The 18,372-nt window shown below is 29.9% G+C and overlaps 1 protein-coding gene across 1 annotated transcript in view; it reads left to right on the plus strand.

Moving 5' to 3' along the window:
* LOC142329222 (uncharacterized) overlaps nt 1–18,372 on the plus strand; it is a 158,722-nt gene that overhangs the window by 94,955 nt on the left and 45,395 nt on the right. The window contains exons 27-30 of the mRNA XM_075373625.1: nt 4,116–4,180; nt 8,136–8,300; nt 10,276–10,381; nt 14,934–14,998. Of these exons, the coding sequence (XP_075229740.1) occupies nt 4,116–4,180; nt 8,136–8,300; nt 10,276–10,381; nt 14,934–14,998 (401 nt within the window). The remainder of the gene's footprint in view (nt 1–4,115; nt 4,181–8,135; nt 8,301–10,275; nt 10,382–14,933; nt 14,999–18,372) is intronic.

Here is an 18,372-nt window from a genome sequence, read left to right on the forward strand (position 1 = left end):
CTTCTAACAGCTGAAAATAAAAAGTGAAAAATCTTGGACTTTTTTTAATTTATGTGTCATTTATGAGATATTTTACTGTTAATGTTTGCATATTACCCAAATTTTATGTATTTGATAAAAGTAGTAGTCCTTGATGAGTGAGCATTGAGTTTGTGTGGAGTACATATTTATTATTTCTGCTTTTTTATTGCAGCATTATTTTTGATAGACATTGTGTGATGATTGGTCAGCAGAAATAATAACTGCTGATTTCAAGTGACCAATAGATTTATCAAAAGTCTGTAAGAACATAATTACAATTTCATGTTTTTAGGTCTTTTTTAATAACCTCATTTTTAACTCCATAATAAAAAATTGTTAACTGTCACTTTTCAACTCTGTTTGTAGCATAGGTATGTGTGTCCACATTATGTTTACAATCCTTTTTAAGATAAAGAAAGGGAATATCAAAATATTTTTTCACAGATCTCTTGGTTTTTAAACTTTATTTCATTTTTGGTCAATTAATATTGCATTAGATAATAAATAGCATGAGCAAGTTGTTACCAGCTGTGAAACAACTTATTCATATACAACTGTATGCAGGCAAGCTGTTCACTTAGTCTAACATGAGGACACTAATTTTACATATCTGATGTAAAAGTATATGCAACTTATATCAAAGTTATATGCAACTGGATTATAACTACATGACTATTTAATTATAACAATTAGTAGATGTAATAGTATGGAGAAATTAAAGTTGTTTATATCTATTTAGTTAAAACCAGTTATACAGTATGCTTTATTATTATGTTGTGGTGTATTAGGTTGGTTGCCCAGTGGGTTCATTGGGCGTTGCTCACTAATAGACAATATATATTAGTTGTTGAGCTGTGATTGAACATGCTTTGTTTAATTTTATGTGGTTTCATTTATTGGAATCAATAGTTGTGAGAAACGTAATGTTTCTTTTGGTAGAGAAGTGTATTTTTCTTGTTAAATATGACTTAAATGAAGGTGACAAGTATAGTGATTTAGTGAAGTCTTCTGGAAAGTTTCCGCATACTCCTGTTCCTCGCTTTAATGCAGTTCAAACTCTTATCAAAACATTTTGGGCAACAGGCTCTGTTGAAGATGCTGATCGAAGTGGAAGACTACTTAAACTAAATGGAACAGAAGCTGCTTGATATTTTGGATGCTATGGCCGAAAGTTCTTCAAAATCAATGCTAAGTTAGCACGCTATTACACATAAATCTGTAAGAAAAGAACTGGAACCTTTCCCTCACAAAGTTATGTGTGTTCAAGAAGTGAAACCTACAGATCATGCCAAAAGACTAAATTATTGTCAATGGTTTAAACATTTCATTGACCAAAATAATGTAGTTATCCTAGACATTCTGGTTTTACAGATGAAGCATGGTTTCATCTGGAAGGGTATTCACAAAATACACAACTTTGATCGACTACTAACCCCCATGAATTACACAAACAATCTTTACACAAAATGAAAATTGGAGTCTGGGTTTGTGTCAGTAGAATATGCATTATGGTTCAATCTTTTTTCAAAATACCGTTAATAGTGATCATTACTGTACAGTTTAAACAAACTTTAGTAAGTTAACTGAAGTGGAACTCAATCAGATTGGTTCCAACAAGATGGCGCCACAGTGCGCTCAGGTCAAAGACATTTTTACAAACTGTCTTTGGTGAATGAATCATTTCGAGGTGTTTGTGGCCTGTACAATCGCCCGATCTGACTCTCCTAGATTACTTTCTGTGGGGGGAAATGAAATGAGCAGCATATCGTATAAGACCATGCACAATTGACGGAACTAAAAACCGCAACAACAGCATATGTACGAGACATTCTAGTACATTTGCTGGTTAAAACGTTTGAAAACAAATTGAAGCATGTGCTGTGTTATATTATATTGATGTTGGAGAGATCATTTTAAATAACATCTATTAACTATATTCCAGTTATTTTTAATTTCTGTTTCTATAAAATAATGAAAGTTAGTTCTGTTTCTATAAAGTAATAATTAAGAAAGTTTTGTCATTACACTTCCATAATTGAATTGCACAGTAACTTTCCGAACACACTGTAGTAAAATATCAGTGCAAATCTGTTCTAACCAACTCTGGTACATTCTGGTGTATTTGGTTAGCAGTTGAAATATTTTTATCAATCCATAAGTAATTCATACATTTTTTCTTTTTATACATATTAAAAAAAAAAAATAAATAAATTTAACTTTCCTCAGGTATAGTAAATCTAAAACACTACCTTGCATTAATGCTTTGACTACAGATTGAATTAATACTTATTAAGAATGCGCATAATTAGTTAACAGTTAGTGGCAACATTTCTAGCTGCCTTTCAGCTAGAAGGCTCTATCTTTGAATGTTGCTCATACTTGGCACTTTTTCACACAATTCAAAATGTATTTCTTATATGAAAAAAGGAGAATAGGATAATTAATTAGGTGTTGGCCTGTAGTTACCAGAGAGAGAATAAAAAAATAGTTATTATTTTTTTTAGAAAAAAAGACTAATCTCCTTAGTACATCGCATTCCCTTCCGGTTGAAGGCTGGGGTAAAATTTATTTATTATATACATCAATTACTTTAAAAATGACGTGGTTTGAAAAAGCTTGGTTATATGAACTTTCTTGTATTTTATGCAAGAAAATTTTGTAAAAATTTCTTTATAAATATAGAGAAGAAAAATTTTGTAATATATAACATTCCAAATACGTCTGTGTAGGAGTGGAATATTTGCTTATATTATTGTACATTCGGATCTTCGCCAGTATATGTTGACAAATACAGATATAATCTCTGGTGGGGGTAGAAACAATAACTAGAAATTAAAATAAAAAAAAATCACCCAATACCGATCTCTAAGGTAAATAGACAGGAAACTCTCATAAAAAAAATGAAGTTTAAATTTAAGCCAAACATAACCTACGCTCTTTTTGCTTGCTAACCTTGTCTGATTAACATTAAAAATACAAATTATATATGTTATTCTCCAACATTAGAGGCAATTAATCAATTTTAACACATTAGCATTCACTGATGGTGAAAGTGGAGTAAGATGTTTTTATAAAAAAATTGAACGAAGGACAAACCATCTGACCATTTATTTGTATCATTATTGTTCATCCATGCAATTAATATATTCTTTATATCCTGATTGGCCCTTTCAATTTATAAAGTGTTGAATATTTTATTAAATTTTTTTATAAATATGGTGAATTTGTACAAGTTTTTCATTACAGTCAGGAGTTAAAATGTTTTGTATTTGTATGCATAGATTTTCTACTATTGATTTTAGTATGTTTTAATGTTGAATTTTTTTTAAGATCTTAACATTTTTCTTGTTTATTCGGTACTTAAAATTGAATAGTGTAATATTCCCTTAAGGAAACAAAGTTTGTTTCTTAGGTAGGCCCCTGCCTCGCTTATGGGAAAGGATATTGAGTTGTATAAAATTAAAACTTATACTTTCATAAAATATCAGTTAAGATACTATTTAAACAATTATTTTAATTTTGTTCAAAGTAACGCATTAATTTTAATCATGGCATTTATGCTACACTTTGTGTTGAGAATAATGCATTAAATTATGTTAATTTATGCATTAAATAAACTCTCTCCGTCTGTTGCTGTTATACCAAATGGTAATGATACCTACTTTGTGAAATTGTTTAGTTCTTGCGGAATAAGGAATTAAGAGTTTCTTAAAATTTAAAGTAAACTAAGGATTATATCAATAAAATATTCATTAGTACATTAATTTGTCTCATTGTATTGTATATCCTGGTCTTTCATGTTACTTGACATATATGAATATGAAGAATATATCTGAGAATTAACTTTCTTTGAGAGTAAAGATGTTCATAATATAAATATTGAATGGAGAGAAGATATCATTTGCAGAGCTGTGCATCACCTACATTTACAGGGTGATGTGTAATAGTATATTGAACCAAGAGGCAGCCACATTCTGTAGTATAGGGTGCTTTTTGTATGAGTATAAATAAATGCTGTTTTCAGGGATGACTTGTCTCATCTTAGATCACATACAACCATTCAGCTGTGTCACCTAACAATTTTTCTTTTTCAGCTACTAAGGATAAAAAACAAACTCAACCGGCTGCTGAAAATGACTTTGATAGTAGTTTAATTATGGTAAGAAATGAAGACTGTAATTTAGATTCTTTTAATGATCTGTCTAACCCTAGTGATAATTGTAACAGTAAAGTTGAAGTTGTTACATTAGAAAAAAATGGTGATAACTTGAAAAATAATTTTAAAGAGTACATTGATAAAATTTGGGATGAGAGTGAGTCTGATGATTAATTTCATGTAAATGAATACATTGAGTAAAATGATTTTTATGGTTGTATGCCTTTCTATATTTAAAAGAAATAAAAGATTTCTTTTAAATATGAAAAATTTAATTAAAATATAATGGATAACAAACATATCTTTATTTGGTTGGGAAATTAGTTATTAATGGTACCTTAATGTGTTTTTCCTAGATCAATATACCAGATAAAATACGCATAAAAAAATGAAAAGAATAGTTAGTGTTTCTCTTTGTATTGATAAATTAAAACTGAATTTTATTTGTTCATTCGAAATGATTATCTTTATGGTATAGATAATAGCAGGATAGTCTTTTTAAAAATACAATTTTTAAATTAAATTAATTCACTTATTATAATCGCTTTGTTTAAATGGACGTATAAGTGAAACATTTTCAATTTTTTAATTTGATATTTATTTTTATTACAGTTTTCTATTGTAGTCAGGATTTTTCTGTATTTACATTAGGTTATCAAATAAATTAGTATATCACATTCTATTAGTTTAATCAGATATGCCTTGTAAAATCTGTCAATAATGTACTGTATTAATGAGTGAGTGTAAAGTAGTTTGTATTTTTTAAAAGATGATGAAAAATTTTATTGGTAATGACTTGAGTGATGTGTGATCAGAACTGTAATTAATTTAATCATTGTTATTTTTGGTGATATTTATTTAAGTGTTTAAATTTTTTTGAGTTGTTAATTTTTTTTATAAGTAATATTATATGTATATTTATTATCAAGTTAAAAATTATGATTTATCTGAATAAGATTGTCTTTTCTTGTTGAATTCCTTCAATCTTCCCAGTCTTCCTGTGGTCTTTGTCTTCAGTAAAATTCATTGGGCGGCTTCTATAAGTCATTTTGATTATTGTTCTTGTTCATTTTGATTACTGTTCACTTCGTATTTTAAGTGCTGGAATGTGCTAAAGAAAGAGATTCTTACTTCACTTGTTCATTATTTAATAGTAGTAGTGGTCAGTGATAAGCTTTTAATATTTTAATTGTTTGGATGTTTGGTATTTTTTAAGATTATAATAAACTCCTGCTTTAATGCTCTTTAATTGGTTTTATTAAAGTGCTTATGTGTGATCTTTTGTGGCATTGAAACCAAGCATACTCTTGTCTTTTTTTTTTATGGGTTTATGTCATCTACATCTTCAAAATCTAATGCAAATGTTTGCCTTCCTTTGTTACTTTATTTAATATGTTTGGATAATTTTCAGTAAGCTAAAACATGTAAACCTCTCTAGCTTTATCCAATGTTGTTAAGATAAAATGTCTTTGCCGAGCATTATTATATAACTACTAATGTAGTCGGCTCATTAAGGGATGTAGGACCTGATATTGAAGAGTTAATCAATCTCTTCTGTTAAGATTTGCTTCTACTTCTTGTACAGGGTGTTCCATATAAAACGCAACCCATCAATCACTCATCCATGAAATTTCAAAAGTCAAGCTTACTCCCTTACTCGATACTGAAATGGACTCGTCGAACATCTCAACATCGCGGCGACGCAGTAGAACACTACCGATAGTAACAACAATGCAATCATAATGTTCAGTGTATTGCTAGAGACAAGATGGTGTTTTCTCTAGATGAACGTGTTTTCATTGTTGAGTTGTACTAAAGTATGAAATCAGTGATTGCAGTGCAAGATTTGTTTCGCCATAAGTACCCAGATAAACCAGTTTCATTTGGATGGCTACGTAAACAGCCAAAACAGTAGAATTTGGAGTGCTGAAAATCCCCACGTTTATCACGAAAAACAATTGCACTCGCAGAAGTTGAGCGTGTGGTCCGCGATATCGTGGAAGAAAATAATTGGTCCTATTATTTTCGAGTACACCATTAATGCAGAACGATATCGGATATTTTATTTCAGTTCATTGCACTCTTGGAAGTGGAAGACAGACACTGCTGGCTACAACATGACAGTGCAACATCGCACTACGCAGGTTCAACTTCTGATTTCGCCGAGGAATTCTTTGGTAATCGTGTTATCGGTCGAGGCTTGTGGCTACCAAGATCTCCAGATTTGACTGCGGCGGATTTTTTTCTACGGGGTTACCTCAAAGAAAAAGCCTACAGCAACAAACCATGAACACATGAACAATTGAAAGTCAATATTGAACAAGCTGTATTAAATATCCAGCCACAAACTTTGAAAAAAGTTGCAAGAAATGTTGTAAAAAGAATTAAAGCTTGTATTCAAGAAGAATGGCGGCCACTTCCAACATTTACATTTACACATGCCTTTTTATTATTTCAATACCTACCAATATAAGGTTGGGTTGTGTTATATATATGGGACACCCCGTATATCACTTTGAGACATTGTTCTTTACTTAAACGGAACAGATACAACACTTTTTACTTTTTTTGAATATTTGACCTTATTTTTTAACTGTAAATTTAAAAACTTAGTTTGCAAAACTATTAAATTAATTTGTAAACTTTTTAAAATAAATTTGCTATCATTCATTTCTTTTCATATCCAATCCTGTTTGTTTTTAATTTTATGTTTTTCTTCTTCGGTTATCACCTTTCTGTGATATTTTCCTAAAGAATATGTTGATTTGTTTTTGTTTCTGTATCATCAAAAATTTATAATTCATTGTCCTCAGTGTAAAGTAGTAAATTTACCCAGACATAAAACAAGTGTGTAGTAACAAAAATCTCAGTTAAAATTACGTAATAAGCTTGTAAAAAAAAAGTATTAAAAGCAGGTTAGGCAATATAAGAAAACTAACACTTTAAAAATCTTATATTTTTCTATAAAACTACACTCGTGTTAGGTCGTACATTCTACATTCTATTAGGTCATACAATTCAGGAACTGTGAAAATGATAAAAGTAGTGCTATGCTATAAAGCACGCTTTCAGAAAGAAGAGGAAAGTTTTAAACAAGACAGCCAGTTAAAAAGAAAAAAACCTGTATTTCTATTGCAAGAACATTTAAATTGGTCACTAAAAATATATTGTTTTTTTTTATGCAGCCCATCAGTTGCTTATTTTTCTAGTAAATTAATCGGGTCATCATAAGAAGTTAGTAATTACAGAAAGTAATAATACTGTTGAAAGCAAATTTACTACATTTCAAGTTAATTATTTGTCAATGAACAAAGGTGTAAGCAATAAAGAATCGGATCAAAGGGAAAATGGACATTTGTCAAGTGTTCCGATAAATCATGAATTTCTACTCTGTTTTACTCTGGTTTACTTTAAGCTTGCATGTACTCTGGAATGATGTGTAAATTATATTGTGTGCTTTCTTGTTTTCATTGCTCTAACTAGTTTATTTTTCCATTATAGTGTTTTTATCATTTATATTTAACAAAGAAAATTATAGTTTTTTTTTTAAATTTATGTTTACATTTTTAATTTACATAGTTTATGTTACATTTATTGTATAAATTGCTGTGTTTGTTTGTACATGCAGTTTATAGATTTTATAATTATTGGTCATTTCAGATCTTGCATATAAGAAAAGTATAATTTAGTTTTATAAAAATGATTCTGTAAATTTATAAAAATATAATTTAAAAAATGTGTGATTGTCTGCTTATGCAGGTATCATAGGTAAATCATTTCCACAGAATGAATGAAAGAGTTGATTCTGATTCTGACAAAATCCCAAAAATTAAATGTTGAATGAATCTTTGTCATTCAAAAGTATGTTAAGTTAATTGTAAATTCTTTTATATGTATTATTCTTATTTCTCATTATTAGATGACTATTTATAAATAATTTGTTTTATTTTCATTTTAGGATGATTTGAGAGATAATGGACCAACAGATTTTAATATTGCAGAAAGTAATAATAATGTTGAAAGCAAATTTAGTACATTTCTAGGTAATGATTTTGCACAAATCAAAGATGTAAGCAATAAAGAATTGGATCAAAAGGAAAATGGAAATCTGTTAAATGTTCCGGTAAATCATAAATATTTAATATCAATGTATTATTAATAGTGTTATGTTTTTTGTAATGTTTTCTTTTTTGGAGTGATTCCTTGGGACTTAAAAAAGCACAGTGGAGTTGTAAGTTAAAACAAGCCTGAAATGCTCCTTGAAATGTAAACAGTTGTAGGCTTACTCTGAAGTTTATAATTGTTAATAAAAATTGATAAATAAAAAAAATAAATTAGTGTGGTATAACACATTATATGCTAAAATCAAACAATATATTTAACTGAAAAGTACATAGTATATTATTATGAGGGTGAGTCAAATTTAAACCTTAATTTTGCTATTCTATGCAGCAAGCAGTTCCGTGTTGAATGTCGGAGTGAGAACTTAATGTTCGGTGTGTTAGAGAGGGGGAACCAGTTTGGCTCTTCAACACTGTTCTGTTGCACAATGTATAATCATAAAGTTGTTAACTATTGAAGGCATTAGACTCGTGGAAATTTTAGCTTGTTTAAAGGTACAGTTTGCGGATGCTACACTGTCCCAGAACCAAGTGTATATGTGGCCCAGACAATTTAAGGGCGGGCAAAAAGTATAGAAAACGAGTCATGATCGACACCCAAGGTCAAGTCTCATAGCTGACAACATCTGTGCCATTCAAGAACTTATCGAAGGTGGTTTTCAGTTCACTGTTGAAGAAATGGATTGAGCACTCCCATAGAGTATCATCTATGGGAGTGTTCAATCCATTATCACTGATCATCTTGGCTTTAGAAAAATTAGTGTTTGATGTGTTTAGATGTTATTGACTGAAAATCAAAAGCAATTCATGTTGGTGATCTGTGAGAGACTTCCGAATTGATTTCAGAAAGAAGGGACGATTTTTTGAGGTCACGTGTGATCATCAAAGTCTGGAGTCAAAAATGGCAAGTATGGAGTGGCGAAGGAAGGATAGAGCTGCCCAGTGAAGGCCAAAACCCATCTGTCAGCCGGAAAAAATCTTGCAATGATTTCTTTTGACTCGGGGAGAGTTTTACTCATTGATTATCTCCACTATCAACAAACAGCAAACGCAGCTTTCCATTGCCAGCAGCTGCATTCAACAAAAGCGGGGTATGCCCATCAGAGATGTCATTCTTCTCCATGGCAATGACAGGTTGCATACTGTGGTTTTGACAAGAGATAAATTGGAAAAAATTCACTGGGAAACCCTGGACCACTCTCCCTACAGTCCAGATTTGTCCCCCTCTGACCATTTTTTGTTTACGCCCTTGAAAGAATTGCTTGAAGGAGAACGATTTGTAAACAATGAAAACATCAAGGAGTGCATGTGCAATTGGTTGATTGTTTGTCCTCAAACTTTTTATGAACAAGCAGTATTCAAGCTTCCAAATTGTTGGTAAAAATGTGTAGATATGTGCAGAAGACTGCACTCTTACTTTTATTTTTAATTTTGCCAAGAAAAAGTCCTTCACCTTAAAAATCAAAGTACAATGTACTATTTTTATTATGTACCGATCAGAAAAAAAAAATGTACTTATTTATAACACGATTCAGTTCGCTACATGCTATTCATATTTTTTTAAAGGAACTAATGAACATAGTAATAATCATTGTTATTTAAAAAAGATTCATATGTCATTAAGTATGTCTTATATATTATGATGTGCACCACCTTGTGTATTGTTTAGATTTGGTAATGGTTTAGGCAGTCTATTAAATAAAGAAGTAGAAGGGGTTTTTAAAGAATAACATAAGAAAAAACATTATTCTGATTTGATTCTGAATGAAAAAGACATGAATAGAAGAAAGACATCTGCAATTTGCTCAGTAGCAGTTGAGCAGTTGGATACTTAGGAAAGGATAAATATAATTACATCTGAAACATGTAGTCAGTAAAATATTAGTGAATCACTTTTAAAATGTTTTTATTTACTCATTAATATTTTATAATTATTTCAATGTCACATTTTAAAAGTTCTTACATTTTTTTTTGCAGAGTTTTGAAACTGTTTCTGATGGTCCAGTTAAGACTGTTTTTAACGCTCCAGGGAACCTTAAAGATATTATTGAAGATATTTGGAGTGATAATTGTCCTGTTCCTGGTAAGTGTTGAATAATTTTATTTTTATTTAGTTATATTTACAAATTTTCTTTTTTCGTATTTCTAGACAGTTTTTATTTATTTATCATTCTTTTCTTAAAAGGATACATTTACACCATTACACAAAGGAAAACTGTGTGTGGTTCTCCATGAATTCCCTTCTGGTATTTCTTATGCATAAAAAGAAAAAAAAGGATTATATGATTGATTCAGATTTCTTGTTGTTGTAGAACTGTTCTTTACATATTATTTATCAAAAAGGCTGAGCAGTAACAAGGAATTGCCAAGATGTGTTTGTAATAAAATCACAAGTTATTAACATATGATTAAATTACTAATATTCATTAAATCAGTTAATTTGATAAAATTTATACAAATCTCAAACAATTATGAAATTTATAAAAATTAAATTAGCTGTTTGGTAAGCGAACTGAAAACTTCTAACAGCTGAAAATAAAAAGTGAAAAATCTTGGACTTTTTTTAATTTATGTGTCATTTATGAGATATTTTACTGTTAATGTTTGCATATTACCCAAATTTTATGTATTTGATAAAAGTAGTAGTCCTTGATGAGTGAGCATTGAGTTTGTGTGGAGTACATATTTATTATTTCTGCTTTTTTATTGCAGCATTATTTTTGATAGACATTGTGTGATGATTGGTCAGCAGAAATAATAACTGCTGATTTCAAGTGACCAATAGATTTATCAAAAGTCTGTAAGAACATAATTACAATTTCATGTTTTTAGGTCTTTTTTAATAACCTCATTTTTAACTCCATAATAAAAAATTGTTAACTGTCACTTTTCAACTCTGTTTGTAGCATAGGTATGTGTGTCCACATTATGTTTACAATCCTTTTTAAGATAAAGAAAGGGAATATCAAAATATTTTTTCACAGATCTCTTGGTTTTTAAACTTTATTTCATTTTTGGTCAATTAATATTGCATTAGATAATAAATAGCATGAGCAAGTTGTTACCAGCTGTGAAACAACTTATTCATATACAACTGTATGCAGGCAAGCTGTTCACTTAGTCTAACATGAGGACACTAATTTTACATATCTGATGTAAAAGTATATGCAACTTATATCAAAGTTATATGCAACTGGATTATAACTACATGACTATTTAATTATAACAATTAGTAGATGTAATAGTATGGAGAAATTAAAGTTGTTTATATCTATTTAGTTAAAACCAGTTATACAGTATGCTTTATTATTATGTTGTGGTGTATTAGGTTGGTTGCCCAGTGGGTTCATTGGGCGTTGCTCACTAATAGACAATATATATTAGTTGTTGAGCTGTGATTGAACATGCTTTGTTTAATTTTATGTGGTTTCATTTATTGGAATCAATAGTTGTGAGAAACGTAATGTTTCTTTTGGTAGAGAAGTGTATTTTTCTTGTTAAATATGACTTAAATGAAGGTGACAAGTATAGTGATTTAGTGAAGTCTTCTGGAAAGTTTCCGCATACTCCTGTTCCTCGCTTTAATGCAGTTCAAACTCTTATCAAAACATTTTGGGCAACAGGCTCTGTTGAAGATGCTGATCGAAGTGGAAGACTACTTAAACTAAATGGAACAGAAGCTGCTTGATATTTTGGATGCTATGGCCGAAAGTTCTTCAAAATCAATGCTAAGTTAGCACGCTATTACACATAAATCTGTAAGAAAAGAACTGGAACCTTTCCCTCACAAAGTTATGTGTGTTCAAGAAGTGAAACCTACAGATCATGCCAAAAGACTAAATTATTGTCAATGGTTTAAACATTTCATTGACCAAAATAATGTAGTTATCCTAGACATTCTGGTTTTACAGATGAAGCATGGTTTCATCTGGAAGGGTATTCACAAAATACACAACTTTGATCGACTACTAACCCCCATGAATTACACAAACAATCTTTACACAAAATGAAAATTGGAGTCTGGGTTTGTGTCAGTAGAATATGCATTATGGTTCAATCTTTTTTCAAAATACCGTTAATAGTGATCATTACTGTACAGTTTAAACAAACTTTAGTAAGTTAACTGAAGTGGAACTCAATCAGATTGGTTCCAACAAGATGGCGCCACAGTGCGCTCAGGTCAAAGACATTTTTACAAACTGTCTTTGGTGAATGAATCATTTCGAGGTGTTTGTGGCCTGTACAATCGCCCGATCTGACTCTCCTAGATTACTTTCTGTGGGGGGAAATGAAATGAGCAGCATATCGTATAAGACCATGCACAATTGACGGAACTAAAAACCGCAACAACAGCATATGTACGAGACATTCTAGTACATTTGCTGGTTAAAACGTTTGAAAACAAATTGAAGCATGTGCTGTGTTATATTATATTGATGTTGGAGAGATCATTTTAAATAACATCTATTAACTATATTCCAGTTATTTTTAATTTCTGTTTCTATAAAATAATGAAAGTTAGTTCTGTTTCTATAAAGTAATAATTAAGAAAGTTTTGTCATTACACTTCCATAATTGAATTGCACAGTAACTTTCCGAACACACTGTAGTAAAATATCAGTGCAAATCTGTTCTAACCAACTCTGGTACATTCTGGTGTATTTGGTTAGCAGTTGAAATATTTTTATCAATCCATAAGTAATTCATACATTTTTTCTTTTTATACATATTAAAAAAAAAAAATAAATAAATTTAACTTTCCTCAGGTATAGTAAATCTAAAACACTACCTTGCATTAATGCTTTGACTACAGATTGAATTAATACTTATTAAGAATGCGCATAATTAGTTAACAGTTAGTGGCAACATTTCTAGCTGCCTTTCAGCTAGAAGGCTCTATCTTTGAATGTTGCTCATACTTGGCACTTTTTCACACAATTCAAAATGTATTTCTTATATGAAAAAAGGAGAATAGGATAATTAATTAGGTGTTGGCCTGTAGTTACCAGAGAGAGAATAAAAAAATAGTTATTATTTTTTTTAGAAAAAAAGACTAATCTCCTTAGTACATCGCATTCCCTTCCGGTTGAAGGCTGGGGTAAAATTTATTTATTATATACATCAATTACTTTAAAAATGACGTGGTTTGAAAAAGCTTGGTTATATGAACTTTCTTGTATTTTATGCAAGAAAATTTTGTAAAAATTTCTTTATAAATATAGAGAAGAAAAATTTTGTAATATATAACATTCCAAATACGTCTGTGTAGGAGTGGAATATTTGCTTATATTATTGTACATTCGGATCTTCGCCAGTATATGTTGACAAATACAGATATAATCTCTGGTGGGGGTAGAAACAATAACTAGAAATTAAAATAAAAAAAAAATCACCCAATACCGATCTCTAAGGTAAATAGACAGGAAACTCTCATAAAAAAAATGAAGTTTAAATTTAAGCCAAACATAACCTACGCTCTTTTTGCTTGCTAACCTTGTCTGATTAACATTAAAAATACAAATTATATATGTTATTCTCCAACATTAGAGGCAATTAATCAATTTTAACACATTAGCATTCACTGATGGTGAAAGTGGAGTAAGATGTTTTTATAAAAAAATTGAACGAAGGACAAACCATCTGACCATTTATTTGTATCATTATTGTTCATCCATGCAATTAATATATTCTTTATATCCTGATTGGCCCTTTCAATTTATAAAGTGTTGAATATTTTATTAAATTTTTTTATAAATATGGTGAATTTGTACAAGTTTTTCATTACAGTCAGGAGTTAAAATGTTTTGTATTTGTATGCATAGATTTTCTACTATTGATTTTAGTATGTTTTAATGTTGAATTTTTTTTAAGATCTTAACATTTTTCTTGTTTATTCGGTACTTAAAATTGAATAGTGTAATATTCCCTTAAGGAAACAAAGTTTGTTTCTTAGGTAGGCCCCTGCCTCGCTTATGGGAAAGGATATTGAGTTGTATAAAATTAAAACTTATACTTTCATAAAATATCAGTTAAGATACTATTTAAACAATTATTTTAATTTTGTTCAAAGTAACGCATTAATTTTAATCATGGCATTTATGCTACACTTTGTGTTGAGAATAATGCATTAAATTATGTTAATTTATGCATTAAATAAACTCTCTCCGTCTGTTGCTGTTATACCAAATGGTAATGATACCTACTTTGTGAAATTGTTTAGTTCTTGCGGAATAAGGAATTAAGAGTTTCTTAAAATTTAAAGTAAACTAAGGATTATATCAATAAAATATTCATTAGTACATTAATTTGTCTCATTGTATTGTATATCCTGGTCTTTCATGTTACTTGACATATATGAATATGAAGAATATATCTGAGAATTAACTTTCTTTGAGAGTAAAGATGTTCATAATATAAATATTGAATGGAGAGAAGATATCATTTGCAGAGCTGTGCATCACCTACATTTACAGGGTGATGTGTAATAGTATATTGAACCAAGAGGCAGCCACATTCTGTAGTATAGGGTGCTTTTTGTATGAGTATAAATAAATGCTGTTTTCAGGGATGACTTGTCTCATCTTAGATCACATACAACCATTCAGCTGTGTCACCTAACAATTTTTCTTTTTCAGCTACTAAGGATAAAAAACAAACTCAACCGGCTGCTGAAAATGACTTTGATAGTAGTTTAATTATGGTAAGAAATGAAGACTGTAATTTAGATTCTTTTAATGATCTGTCTAACCCTAGTGATAATTGTAACAGTAAAGTTGAAGTTGTTACATTAGAAAAAAATGGTGATAACTTGAAAAATAATTTTAAAGAGTACATTGATAAAATTTGGGATGAGAGTGAGTCTGATGATTAATTTCATGTAAATGAATACATTGAGTAAAATGATTTTTATGGTTGTATGCCTTTCTATATTTAAAAGAAATAAAAGATTTCTTTTAAATATGAAAAATTTAATTAAAATATAATGGATAACAAACATATCTTTATTTGGTTGGGAAATTAGTTATTAATGGTACCTTAATGTGTTTTTCCTAGATCAATATACCAGATAAAATACGCATAAAAAAATGAAAAGAATAGTTAGTGTTTCTCTTTGTATTGATAAATTAAAACTGAATTTTATTTGTTCATTCGAAATGATTATCTTTATGGTATAGATAATAGCAGGATAGTCTTTTTAAAAATACAAAATTTAAATTAAATTAATTCACTTATTATAATCGCTTTGTTTAAATGGACGTATAAGTGAAACATTTTCAATTTTTTAATTTGATATTTATTTTTATTACAGTTTTCTATTGTAGTCAGGATTTTTCTGTATTTACATTAGGTTATCAAATAAATTAGTATATCACATTCTATTAGTTTAATCAGATATGCCTTGTAAAATCTGTCAATAATGTACTGTATTAATGAGTGAGTGTAAAGTAGTTTGTATTTTTTAAAAGATGATGAAAAATTTTATTGGTAATGACTTGAGTGATGTGTGATCAGAACTGTAATTAATTTAATCATTGTTATTTTTGGTGATATTTATTTAAGTGTTTAAATTTTTTTGAGTTGTTAATTTTTTTTATAAGTAATATTATATGTATATTTATTATCAAGTTAAAAATTATGATTTATCTGAATAAGATTGTCTTTTCTTGTTGAATTCCTTCAATCTTCCCAGTCTTCCTGTGGTCTTTGTCTTCAGTAAAATTCATTGGGCGGCTTCTATAAGTCATTTTGATTATTGTTCTTGTTCATTTTGATTACTGTTCACTTCGTATTTTAAGTGCTGGAATGTGCTGAAGAAAGAGATTCTTACTTCACTTGTTCATTATTTAATAATAGTAGTGGTCAGTGATAAGCTTTTAATATTTTAATTGTTTGGATGTTTGGTATTTTTTAAGATTATAATAAACTCCTGCTTTTTAATGCTCTTTAATTGGTTTTATTAAAGTGCTTATGTGTGATCTTTTGTGGCATTGAAACCAAGCATACTCTTGTCTTTTTTTTTTATGGGTTTATGTCATCTACATCTTCAAAATCTAATGCAAATGTTTGCCTTCCTTTGTTACTTTATTTAATATGTTTGGATAATTTTCAGTAAGCTAAAACATGTAAACCTCTCTAGCTTTATCCAATGTTGTTAAGATAAAATGTCTTTGCCGAGCATTATTATATAACTACTAATGTAGTCGGCTCATTAAGGGATGTAGGACCTGATATTGAAGAGTTAATCAATCTCTTCTGTTAAGATTTGCTTCTACTTCTTGTACAGGGTGTTCCATATAAAACGCAACCCATCAATCACTCATCCATGAAATTTCAAAAGTCAAGCTTACTCCCTTACTCGATACTGAAATGGACTCGTCGAACATCTCAACATCGCGGCGACGCAGTAGAACACTACCGATAGTAACAACAATGCAATCATAATGTTCAGTGTATTGCTAGAGACAAGATGGTGTTTTCTCTAGATGAACGTGTTTTCATTGTTGAGTTGTACTAAAGTATGAAATCAGTGATTGCAGTGCAAGATTTGTTTCGCCATAAGTACCCAGATAAACCAGTTTCATTTGGATGGCTACGTAAACAGCCAAAACAGTAGAATTTGGAGTGCTGAAAATCCCCACGTTTATCACGAAAAACAATTGCACTCGCAGAAGTTGAGCGTGTGGTCCGCGATATTGTGGAAGAAAATAACTGGTCCTATTATTTTCGAGTACACCATTAATGCAGAACGATATCGGATATTTTATTTCAGTTCATTGCACTCTTGGAAGTGGAAGACAGACACTGCTGGCTACAACATGACGGTGCAACATCGCACTACGCAGGTTCAACTTCTGATTTCGCCGAGGAATTCTTTGGTAATCGTGTTATCGGTCGAGGCTTGTGGCTACCAAGATCTCCAGATTTGACTGCGGCGGATTTTTTTCTACGGGGTTACCTCAAAGAAAAAGCCTACAGCAACAAACCATGAACACATGAACAATTGAAAGTCAATATTGAACAAGCTGTATTAAATATCCAGCCACAAACTTTGAAAAAAGTTGCAAGAAATGTTGTAAAAAGAATTAAAGCTTGTATTCAAGAAGAATGGCGGCCACTTCCAACATTTACATTTACACATGCCTTTTTATTATTTCAATACCTACCAATATAAGGTTGGGTTGTGTTATATATATGGGACACCCCGTATATCACTTTGAGACATTGTTCTTTACTTAAACGGAACAGATACAACACTTTTTACTTTTTTTGAATATTTGACCTTATTTTTTAACTGTAAATTTAAAAACTTAGTTTGCAAAACTATTAAATTAATTTGTAAACTTTTTAAAATAAATTTGCTATCATTCATTTCTTTTCATATCCAATCCTGTTTGTTTTTAATTTTATGTTTTTCTTCTTCGGTTATCACCTTTCTGTGATATTTTCCTAAAGAATATGTTGATTTGTTTTTGTTTCTGTATCATCAAAAATTTATAATTCATTGTCCTCAGTGTAAAGTAGTAAATTTACCCAGACATAAAACAAGTGTGTAGTAACAAAAATCTCAGTTAAAATTACGTAATAAGCTTGTAAAAAAAAAGTATTAAAAGCAGGTTAGGCAATATAAGAAAACTAACACTTTAAAAATCTTATATTTTTCTATAAAACTACACTCGTGTTAGGTCGTACATTCTACATTCTATTAGGTCATACAATTCAGGAACTGTGAAAATGATAAAAGTAGTGCTATGCTATAAAGCACGCTTTCAGAAAGAAGAGGAAAGTTTTAAACAAGACAGCCAGTTAAAAAGAAAAAAACCTGTATTTCTATTGCAAGAACATTTAAATTGGTCACTAAAAATATATTGTTTTTTTTTATGCAGCCCATCAGTTGCTTATTTTTCTAGTAAATTAATCGGGTCATCATAAGAAGTTAGTAATTACAGAAAGTAATAATACTGTTGAAAGCAAATTTACTACATTTCAAGTTAATTATTTGTCAATGAACAAAGGTGTAAGCAATAAAGAATCGGATCAAAGGGAAAATGGACATTTGTCAAGTGTTCCGATAAA

This window comes from Lycorma delicatula, chromosome 8, assembly GCF_047948215.1.
Source record: "Lycorma delicatula isolate Av1 chromosome 8, ASM4794821v1, whole genome shotgun sequence".
Classification (NCBI taxonomy): Eukaryota; Metazoa; Arthropoda; class Insecta; order Hemiptera; family Fulgoridae; genus Lycorma; species Lycorma delicatula.